The sequence below is a fragment of the Trichechus manatus genome, unplaced genomic scaffold (genome assembly GCF_000243295.1).
Source record: "Trichechus manatus latirostris isolate Lorelei unplaced genomic scaffold, TriManLat1.0 scaffold00054, whole genome shotgun sequence".
In the NCBI taxonomy this organism is placed as follows: Eukaryota; Metazoa; Chordata; class Mammalia; order Sirenia; family Trichechidae; genus Trichechus; species Trichechus manatus.
Genome location: NW_004443990.1, coordinates 9,341,525 through 9,352,922, shown reverse-complemented (window position 1 = coordinate 9,352,922; position 11,398 = coordinate 9,341,525). Strand labels below are relative to the sequence as shown.

General features: G+C 39.8%; 1 protein-coding gene across 1 annotated transcript; it reads left to right on the top strand.

Moving 5' to 3' along the window:
- The first annotated feature begins 1,844 nt into the window (after positions 1-1,844).
- Positions 1,845-3,878, top strand: KIF2B (kinesin family member 2B). The gene has a single exon (XM_004377908.1). The coding sequence runs from the start codon at positions 1,845-1,847 to the stop codon at positions 3,876-3,878; it is 2,034 nt and encodes a 677-aa protein (XP_004377965.1).
- Positions 3,879-11,398: the final 7,520 nt, after the last annotated feature.

Genomic DNA, 11,398 nt, shown 5'->3' with positions numbered 1-11,398 from the left:
ATATTTGTAAAAAGAGAACCGTTTAAAGCCTTTTTCCCCTCCCCTTACCAGCATTCAGAATCTCCCTGAAAGGAAGGCACACTGCCTACTTACCTAGCATCTCCATGAAATGAAGGAACACTGTATACTTATCCAGCATCTCCATGAAATGAAAGAACACTGCATACTTATCCAGTATTCCTCCCCGCACCTTCTTTTCAAAATCTGTTTCACTAAATTTACTGGAGAGAGGAACTTTCCATTTAAAAAGTCAATTTATTACAAGAATTTATTTCCATAATGTCCCTTGGTCCTAGGGAGGGATATAAGAAAATTGTGTTCCTTCATGCTACTTTGGAGCTATCAGTGCAATTTTGACCAAACTCGCAGCTCAAAAGACAATGTGGAATTGGGGAAGGGGAGGAGTTGAACATAAGATGTCACCCTAACCCTCACCTTGGCTCATCTGGCAGTAGATTTTTTCCCCCCAAGCAAATCATCATACAAGAAAATTTTGCAGTATTTCCAAAGTATTATTTTGCCTCTTATGGTCTTAGCTACTTTTTTCTCCCCTTAACAGCTTCTGAAGGACACATGTATATTTTGGGGTGGGGAGGGAGTATAAGATGAATTACCTCTTTCCACCAAATGTCTCTCCTATCTCTCCAAATTATGGATAATGAGGCCAGAAGTGGAATTACTAAAGGAGTTGGGAACAGTAATTACTGAGCTAATCTCGAAAATGGTAGTGACTGCAGGGCAACAAAACTCACTTTGTAGCTGTCAGAGCCACTTGGAATGCGATAAATATCTTGTGTTTGCAAACCCAGCTGCTGCACCAAATGAAGTCCCATATTAGCAAATTACCACAATGACCTGCTACATACAACTCATTTTGATTTTGTAATAAGAAGTCCCATTAAACTCAAATAACTTTAAGTTGTGACTGTTAAACACGTTTTGAAGGGGGTGGGGAAGGAGGAAAGATGGCAGGTTTGAGGAGGCTAATCAGAGATCCTATCGCACTTAGAAGCCTGTGATTTTTTGCAAACAGCTCCACTTTCCCTAGTTCTCACTGATCACTGGAGGGTTGAAGTTTAAAGTAAGATTTATCGATTTTCAAACTAAAGCATCAAGCCTTGAGATTGCAGGTCAAGACTGCAGAAGAGAATGGATGATGTTTCCAAAGCTTAGGCACAAGAATGTCCATGGAAAACATAAAGTTCTGTTTCCAGCACCTTCTCACTACGGTCCAGTGAGTGGCCCACCTCATCCCCTACTCCCTCTGCCCTTAAGTGGCAGGGAACAAACTCTTAAGTTCCAGCTGCCTTTGTCTCTCCCACCACCTCGCCCTCAGTCCGACAAACGTCATTTCCTCCCCCTACCCTTCACCTAGAGCCGTAGTGGCGCAGTGGTTAAGAGCTCGGGTGCTAACCGAAAGGTGGGCAGTTCAAATTCACCAGCCGCTCCTTAGAAACCCTACGGGGTAGTTCTACTCTGTCCTATAGGGCCGCTGTGAGTTGGAATCCACTCAATGGCCATGGGTTTGGTTTTTGGTTTTTTTTTTTGGTACCCTTCACCTAGTCAGAATCAACTCCATGGCAACGGGTTTGGCTTTGGTTTTACCCTTTACCTAGAGAAAGGCCCTGGGCTCTGTAGCCCCTTCCCCCCACCCCTTTGTGACGCTCATGGCAACAGCCTGGTCCCCGCGTGCACGCGGCTCACAAAGACAGACAGAAACGGTGAGCACACTCAGTGCTCCCAGAACTTCAGGCTGGCTTGGGCTCAGGTCCTGCCGCTCCAACACTAACGGCCCCTGGCAGTGCCACTGGCCTCCCTGAGCCCCGATACCTCCATCACTCGCCATGGCCAGTCAGGTCTGTCTCCCACTTGCCCCGCGCCTCTCGCCCCTGAAACCCTTAAAGCCACACTTTGGAGATGTCCAAGTGGGCATCTGCGTGGCAATAAAACGCAGCGACGGGCGGATCCACCTTGCTGTGGTCACAGAGGTCAACAGAGAAAACGCTTGGGTCACGGTAGAGTGGGTGGAGAAAGAAGTCAAAAAAGGCAAGAAGATTGATCTAGAGACCATATTCCTGCTGAATCCAGCGCTGGTTTCAGCTAAACACCCCATGCTGCCTAAGCCATTGTCCCCTTTGTCTCTAGCGCCCCCTTCTGCCATCGGAGATCAGCGTATGGCCACGCGATGGACCGCGTTGATCCCCCAGAAAAATGAAACGCCCTCAGGGGACAGCCTGGCCGTGGGGGTTCCCAGCAACCCTTGCCTGATGAAACGGAAAAAGTCAACTTGCGTGCGAGAAATCGAGAAACTGCAGATGCAGCGGGAGGAACGCAGGCGGCGGCAGTTAGAGATTCGAGCCCAGCGTGCTCACGATGTCAACACGGGAAACCGCAACTCCGAGATCATACGCATGATCGAGGAGTACCGCCGGCACCTGGACAGCAGCAAGATGTCTGGCCTGGAGCCCCTGGCAGACCACCGGATCTGCGTCTGCGTGAGGAAACGGCCTCTCAACCAGAGAGAAACCATCATGAAGGACCTGGATATCATCACTATCCCCTCAAACAACGTAGTCATGGTACACGAGTCCAAGCAGAAGGTGGATCTCACCCGCTACCTGGAGAACCAGACCTTCTGCTTTGACCATGCCTTTGATGACACCGCCTCCAACGAGTTAGTGTACCAGTTCACTGCTCAGCCGCTGGTGGAGTCCATCTTCCGGAAGGGCATGGCCACCTGCTTTGCCTATGGGCAGACGGGCAGCGGAAAAACGCACACCATGGGTGGAGCCTTTTCAGGCGGGGATCGAGATTGCTCTAAAGGCATCTATGCCCTGGTAGCGGAGGACGTTTTCCTCCTGCTCAAAAACCCCGCTTATGAGATGCTTGACCTCAAAGTTTATGGGACATTTTTTGAGATTTATGGGGGCAAGGTGTATGACTTATTGAACTGGAAGAAGACGCTGCAAGTCCTTGAAGATGGCAATCAGCAAATGCAGGTAGTAGGACTGCGGGAACAGGAGGTGTGTTGTGTAGAGGACATTCTAAACCTCGTGGAACTAGGGAACAGCTGCCGGACTTCTGGACAGACGTCTGTCAACGCCCACTCTTCCAGGAGTCACGCAGTGTTCCAGATCATCTTGAAGTCACAAGGGGAACTGCATGGCAAGTTTTCCCTTGTTGACTTAGCTGGGAATGAAAGAGGAGCAGATACTGCCAAGGCCAATCGGAAGAGGCAGCTGGAAGGGGCGGAGATTAACAAGAGTCTTCTGGCTCTCAAGGAATGCATCCGGGCTTTGGGTCAGAATAAGCCTCATACTCCATTTAGAGCCAGCAAACTCACACAGGTGCTTCGGGACTCCTTTATAGGCCAAAACTCCTCCACTTGCATGATTGCTACTATCTCTCCAGGGATGGCCTCTTGTGAAAACACTCTCAACACTTTAAGATATGCAAACAGAGTAAAAGAATTAACTCTTGACGTCAGGCCCCACCATCGTAGCCTCTATCTGGTTGGACATGAGGCACCAAAAATGTTGGAAAAGCACACTAGTAATTCAGAAATGCCCCTTCAGACGGATGAATTTATTAAAATACCTTGTATACAGAGTGGTATACGGAGTGAGGAAGAGAAGATTGAAGGAGAAATGGAAACATTATCCACTCCTTCAATGGAAAATGCTATGATTTCGTGGAAGAAATCCAACCAGTGGCCCATGAACATGCAAGAGACAGTGGATGAGGTAAACCATGATGTTGATTTTTGCATTGCCCAGTTATTGGTCATTCTGGATAAGAAAATTGGTGTTCTGACTGAGGTTCAAAAGAAACTAAGATTATTACAGGCTGACTTCCGAAAGAAGAGCAAGGTAGAGTGAAGCCAATAGCAAATAGCAGGTTCAAAATGATGGATACGGTGTTGCAGTTCCTACCTCTCTTAGACAGAAATATCGTCTGAATTATCTAGATGTAAAGATCCTCCTGGATACTTGAAAACATCTTAAAATACACTTGTCAGAAATGTGCTATTCCTTCTTTCTTCGTATTTCTGTAGTACATCGTCATTCTGTAGGACAGTGGTTCTCAACAGGTGCCGATTTTGCTTCTCAGGGCATATTTGGCAATGTCTGGAGACATCGTCAGTTGTCACACCTGGGGTAGGGGTGTGATACTGGTAGCTAGTGGGTAGAGGCCAGAGATGCCACTAAACATCTTCAATGCATGGGACAGACAACAAAGTATTATCTGGCCCAAATTCCATAGTGTTCAAGGTTGAGAAATTCTACTGTAGGAGAATTTGGCTGTGGTGAAACCAGATACTCAGAATTTTGTGGCTAAGAAAGCAAAATACTTTGGATTAAAGGGACTAGGGGTGGGAACACACCAAGGGGTACACCAAAAATCCAAAGCCAAATCCACTGCCATTGAGTCAATTCTGACTCGTAGCAACTCTATAGGACAGAGTAGAAATGCCTTATAGGATTTCTAAGGCTGCGAATCTTTACAGAAGCAGACTGCCACATCTTTCTCCCATGGAGCTGCTGTGAGTTCTAACCACTGACGCTGGTTGGCAGCCAAGCACTTAACCACTGTGCCACTGGGGTTCCTAAGGGGTACACAATGCAGTAAATTTAATGATACCCACTCATGCATCTGTCTCTGTTGTACCGATGTATAGCTAGAGATAAATTTTCTGCTATCCAGTTGTAGCAGGTAGGTGGCAGAGGTGGGGGGTTATTAAGAAACTCTTTGTACGAGCCTAGCATTGAGGTTTTTGTTTTTGTTTTTAACTTTAAGTTGAAATTGCAAAGTACTGTACTTCCTGAGAGTGACTAAATAATGAGTGTGTGTGCGTGCTTTCCATAAGCAGGGGCTTTACTGACTATGGCATCTTTTAGCTTTTTTTCTCTTTCCCAAATTTTGTGCTTACATGATTCACATAAAAAGTGTTCCTGCATCAAAATTAGGGCAGGGAATAAGTCAGTAAAGCAGTAGAAAAGCTCAGGCCTCAAGTGGGACACATCCCAAAAAGGTCTCTCAAGGAATGTGGAAAACTTCAAAGCCTTAGATCAGTTGGATAAGCAGAATATTTTCCAGATGCAAGGATCACAAGGTCCATCCTTTTTGCCAAAAAGAGAGGAAAAAAAGTAAAACTAATCTGATATGCATATCCAAATATAATAAATAATCTAATGCACATCTACCTTCAGGAAACATAATTACGAAAAGGCTATAAGGAAAAATGATCTTTTAGTCTCAAGTCTGGCAGTTGCAAAGTCTTCTTTAAAGAATTAAAATGGAATGAGTTGCAAAGAAAGTACATGGCATTTTGGAGAAATTTGGGGATACAGAAAATAAGTAGTTTCCAGATTACTATCTCCAGCAAACACGGTCCATTCTTTTCAAATTTTTGTCTCTAAGTTGTAAAGGACTTATTGGTACTAAGAATAACCAACACATAATTTTATCACAGAGTAGTAATATTTAGTAAAAGCTATCAGTGTAAAATAATCAGAATCATCATGAACATCTGGTCTTTGGTTATTAGCCAATATTATAGCCTCTAAATATTTTCCCCTCTGCTTCTGATCTCTGCAGATGAAGTTATATTATTATTAAAACAAAACAAAGCTTAGGAATCTGTCCTCCTTTAGCCCAAGAAGGTCTTTTCTTCAATGTGAATATTTTTGTCTTGGTTATGTTTGTATGCGATGAAAAAGTATGGGATTAAGAATCTGGCCTCATGATCAGGGCTATAATAGATGGACCCTGATAGAATGGGAGAAAAATGTGGAACAGAACCTCAAATTCCTAAAACAAAACAAAATAAACAAACCAGACTTAACTGGACCAGTTGAGACTGGAGGACTCCCTGAGACTATTGCCCTGAGATACCTTTTAAACCTTGAACCAAAAATAAGCCCCTGGGTCACCTTTTAGCTAAATAACAGATTGGCTCACAGTACTGTGGGTACTGTGCTCCTTTAAAGTATCATCTATATGAGACCAAATGGTCAACAATTACTTTAAAATAAAATAAGAGTGTAAGGGGGCAGAGAAACTAGATTAATGGAAACAGAACAACTAGAATGGAAATTTTGGGAATGTTCACGCATTGTGAAGAACGTAACCAACGTCACTGAGCAATTTGTGTAGCTATTGTTGAATTGGAACCTAAACTGCCGTGTAAACCTTCACCAAAAATACAATAAAGTATTATTTAAAAAAAAAAAAAAAAGTATGGCCTGAATTCCAGCCCCAGCTCTCTTACACAGATACTTGTAACTTTAGGCAAGTAATTTAGCCCCTTGAACTGTGTCCTTCTCTATGAACCAGGGCAATTACAGCATCTACCACAGAAGATTGGAGGGTTTTATTTTCTCTCTCCCTCTCTTCCAACGATTATGCCAATTACTATGTACTTATTTATTGTGTTCTAGTTGTTCTCATTGTTCTTGTTCTACCACCACCATCACCACTTCCTCCCCATGACCCCCCACCCCTGCCATGCATGGAAATTTGGGTAACCTACTAGGAGTTTCAACATTTTGATATCATCAATTTTTTGTATTTTATTTTTTAACAAACTGTTTTTTGAAGGATAATATACATACAGTGAAGTACACAAATCTTAACTATACGGCTCCATGAACATTTACAAAGTGATTACACCTATGTAACCACCACCCAGAGCAAGATCTAGAATATGATCAGTGCTCTAGCACCTGCCTCATTTCAATCATGATTCTTCCCCATCAAAGGTAAGGGTTATTCTAACAAAAATCACCAGAGATAAATTTGCCTTTAAATATTTTTTTCATATGAAAGAAATCATACACTAGATAACTCTTACTGTGATCTGTCTTTTTACATTGCTCTATAGTATTCTGCATACTGGTTTCTATTTTATTCCATTTTTCTTCTTTTTTTTTGTTTAATTTCCACTTTTTTTCCAACTTATTGAGCTTGATGTTTAGATTATGGATTGCCCAACCTTTTCTTTTCCCAAAGATATACTTTACAGATTATAAATTTTCTTCTAAACACTGTTTAAATTTATCTGCATTACAATATCATAATTTTATTACTCAAAATATTGAATACACAGATATTAACTGTATTTAAAGTTTTTCAAATTTTCATTTATTTTACCAATAAGTTATTAAAAGAATTGCTATATTCCTATGTTTTTTAGGTCATGTTGGTTAATCATGTTGTTCAAATCTTCTGTAACACTTATTGATTTTTATCAGTTACCAAGATTATGGTATGATTATAGGCTTATCTATTTCTTCTTTTAGTTCTGATAGTTTTCAGTTTATATATTTTGAGACCATGTTACTAGTTGTATATAAATTTAGCCTTATATCTACCTGTTGAATTAACAGTTTTATCATTATGCAATTTCTTTTTCCCTTGTAAGTTTTCTTGCAATAAATTCTGGATTGTCTAATATTAGTATAGTGACCTTAGCTTTCTTTCAGATCATATTTGTATTGTATATGTCATGGATTAAATTGTGTCCCCCCAAAATATCTGTCAACTCGGCTACGTCATGATTCCCAGTATTGTATGACTGTCTACCATTTTGTCATCTGACGTGATTTCCCTATGTGTTGTAAATTCTATCACTATGATGTAATGAGATGGATTAGTGGCAGTCATATTGATGAGATCTACAAGATTAGATAGTATCTTAAGCCAGTCTCTTTTTAGATATAAAAGAGAGAAGTAAGCAGAGAGAGATGGGGACCTCATACCACCAAGAAAGCAGTGCCAAGAGCAGAGCACATCCTTTGGACTCAAGGATCCTGCACAGAGAAGCTTCTAGAACACGAGAAGATTGATGACAAGGACCTTCCCCTAGAGCCAAAAGATAGAGAAAACCTTCCACTGGAGCTGATACCCTGAATTTGGACTTCTAGCCTACTAGACTGTGAGACAATAAATTTCTCTTTGTTAAAGCCATCCACTTGCAGTATTTCTGTTATAGCAGCACTAGATGACCAAGACAGTATATATTTGACCAAAATTTCATTTTGAATCTGTTATTTATAGTAAAGTAAAGTTAATTTTTTTGTAAGAAATATACAATTGATCCCAGATAACTTTGTTTTTTCCTAATCTAGTATTACAGTCTCTTTTAATTAGAGTGTTTATTCCATTCACATTTAATGATATAGTTAGTTTTAGTACTATGACTGTACTATTTGTTTCTTGTTCATTCAATCTGTGTTTCATTGTTTTTTCCCCTACTCTATTTCTTTCCTTTGTATTAATCAGATTATTTTTATTAGTGTTATTCATTACTTCCTCTAATTGCTTGTCAGTTATGTATTCTTAAAATCTTCATTTATGGTGGGCCTAGAATTTATAACATGCATCATTATTATATCTATTAATTTGCATTTTCATTCCAACCTGGAAAATGAAACTACTTTAAAATATTTTAACTCATTATTCCTCTCCTACCTTTTATGCTTTTTGTCTTAGTTCCTTAGTGCTGCTGCAACACAAATACCACAAATGGGTGGCATTAAAGAACAGGTATTTATTTTCTCACAGTCTGAAGGCTAAAAGTTCAAATCAGAATCTCAGCCACGTCAGTTCCTTCCTTGTGGATAGTCCTGGGCATTCCTAGGTTTCTTGCATTCCTTGGCTTGTAAGCAATCCTCACAGGACTTCAGTCCTCCCCCATGTATGAGTGTCTGTTTCTATTCTGGTCTTTTTGTAAAACAGAAGTCATTAGGTTTAGAATCCACCCTACCCTGTTATGAGCTCTTAACATAACAAAAGTAAACCCTATTTCCAAATAGGGTCATACCCACAGTTAGCAGGATCAGGAATTCAACACATATTTTGGGGCGGGGAGGTGGGGAGTAGGGACACAATTCAATCCATAATACTTTTGTTGTCGTTTAATTCTACCTATATTTCCATGTCCTTAATACGTTATTATTATTGTTTTAAAAGTAAATATTCATTAAACTACCCATGTTTATTTGTTCTGATGCTCTCTATTATTCCATTAGCATGCTTCCCTCTGGGATAATTTTACTTGTTCCAGAATAATGCAAATATATAAGTGCACATAAATATTTTCACTGCTGTTAATATTTTTTCCTGAGAACATACATGGTACTTGAAATGATTTGAAAATTCATAGCATAAAACCTCATAAAAAATCAAAAAATTATGTAAATAAAAAAATCAGAAAATAAATTAATTGGGGTCTAATAAAAGAGAATTGTTAACAGCTTACACAGATGCCCTGAAGTTAAAAAAAATAAAAGGATTGTAAAGTAAATTAGCATTTTAACAAGATTGTATGGAAAATGTCAGAGTCCCTAAAGTAGGAAAATAAATACTTTCAGTACTTGAAAACACCCACTTGTACACAAAAACTTCATATGCCAACTACAAGCTATGCTTATCTATTAATTAATTAAAGTAGCTTTTCTCTGTTCCTGTAGTGGACAAACTTATTATTTGAATTACTGCATGAACTTGGAATTAATAAAACTGCTTTTAAAATAATGAATGTAAGGTTTCATAATTTCAAATTTTCCCTTCCACAATTAATCTGTGACAGGAAGGTTTTACATTATTATTTCATTACTTTTTATTCAGTAAAATTTTTTTTGTCAATCTACATAAAAAAAACAAGATGAGATCCTAAATAAGGATGTATATGGATATTAAATGAATGAACAAATTATTTTTTCTTTGAAATTTGATTAAACAGGTAAAATATCATTCTAATAAGAACATAGCTTCTAATATTGGATACTCTAAAAATAGGCCAAAATCGTCTGTTACAGAAGTTTAGAATATTATCTTCAAAGCAAACCTATCATTTATAAAGTATTTGTACAATTCTTTTTTATTTTCCAAAAGAGTAACTGCTGATACAACATATTAACATATGTTTCTGAAATGTGATTCTTTTCTATTCAGGGCATTTCCATTCTAACCTTAAGTAAAAGTAATCTTAGAAATAAAAAAGAAAACAAGGACGAAGCTTTAATGGCTTAGACAAGAAACTGAGCCAAATCAATCACTGAGGATAAAATTCAGACAGACCCAGGCAGCCTTCTGTACCTGTTTGTTTCAGGTGATTCTAAACATGAATGAAGCTGTCTACCAGTCAGAGCTTGAATACAAGCACTTGAATGATAACAGAAAACTAAATGGAATGTTCAAGAGGAAAAAAAATGAGAGATATCACGCAAGAAACAAATACAAAGGGTTCTAGCATATAAGAATTGAAAATAAAAGTCATGACATGGTACCAGTTAATTCACATACCACACTCAGGCTCATGTTTGTAATGAGGTCCATGAAGACAAGAAAGGGAAGACTACATTGGACCACACTACAGAATTTGAAATGTGTATTTTACACTATTTGGACACACACTGGTCTAACTGTTGAGATTGCAACAAAACAAGTGAGGAATAATGCCAGACCCAGAGTCAGATATTTTGGGTTTGAGTTAAGGCTTTGCCACCTAGTAGCTATGTGACTTTGGAAAAATCATTTGATTGTATTCCTCATTAATTTATCACCTTTTTAAAAAATACTTGAAACACCTATCTGGCAATCATTTTGGAGAATCAACCTAAGAAGTTTAAGTAAAGTAATATTTTGTTGATAATTGTTAATGTACTAGGTGTTAAAGACAGAAACAGATCTAGCATTAGTCCTGCCCGTAAACCCATTAAAAATCCATTGCCACTGATTCAGACTTATAGTGACCCAATAGGACAGAGTAGAACTGCCCCATAGGGTTTCCAAGGAGCGGCTGGTGGATTCAAACTGCCAACGTTTTGGTTAGCAGTCGAATGCTTAACCACTGCGCTACCAGGTCCTGCCCGTAAGGGGCTTATAATTTAGATGAGAAGACAAAGCCATGCACAACCAAGAAAATATTTTTTTTAAATGTGCTAATCTGGAGCCAACATGATGCTGTACATAGAAGCACCATGCCATCCCTCCACAGCAAAGACCTGAAAAACTAAGTAAAACAGAGATAAACATCAATCCTGGAACCCTAAAGGTCAAATGAAGAGATAAAGAACTCAATCAAGCACCTAATGGAATAAGACACTGACAGAGAAGAGAGAGCAAGGAGAGTTACAAGCGGAGGTCCCCTATCAGCTAATGCAGCCGGATCCACCATCTTGGACTCCTGTTGGAGATCGGCAAACAGGGAGTATGGGAAAGCAGATTCACGGAGCTCCCAGAAGGAGACAGAGCACCCAGTAACCAGCAAGACATGCTTTCCCACCCCCATCCTCCCCTTCGCACCCCTGCTTAGCCTTCACCTCTTCCCAGCTAGCCAATCTGAAGCTTCTTGGCAGGCCGACTCCTGGCTTCCTGGCAGGCTGATTCGCTG

Coding starts and splice junctions, on each gene's coding strand:
- KIF2B (XM_004377908.1), top strand. CDS start 1,845: ATGGCCAGTCAGGTCTGTCTCCCACTTGCCCCGCGCCTCTCGCCCCTG.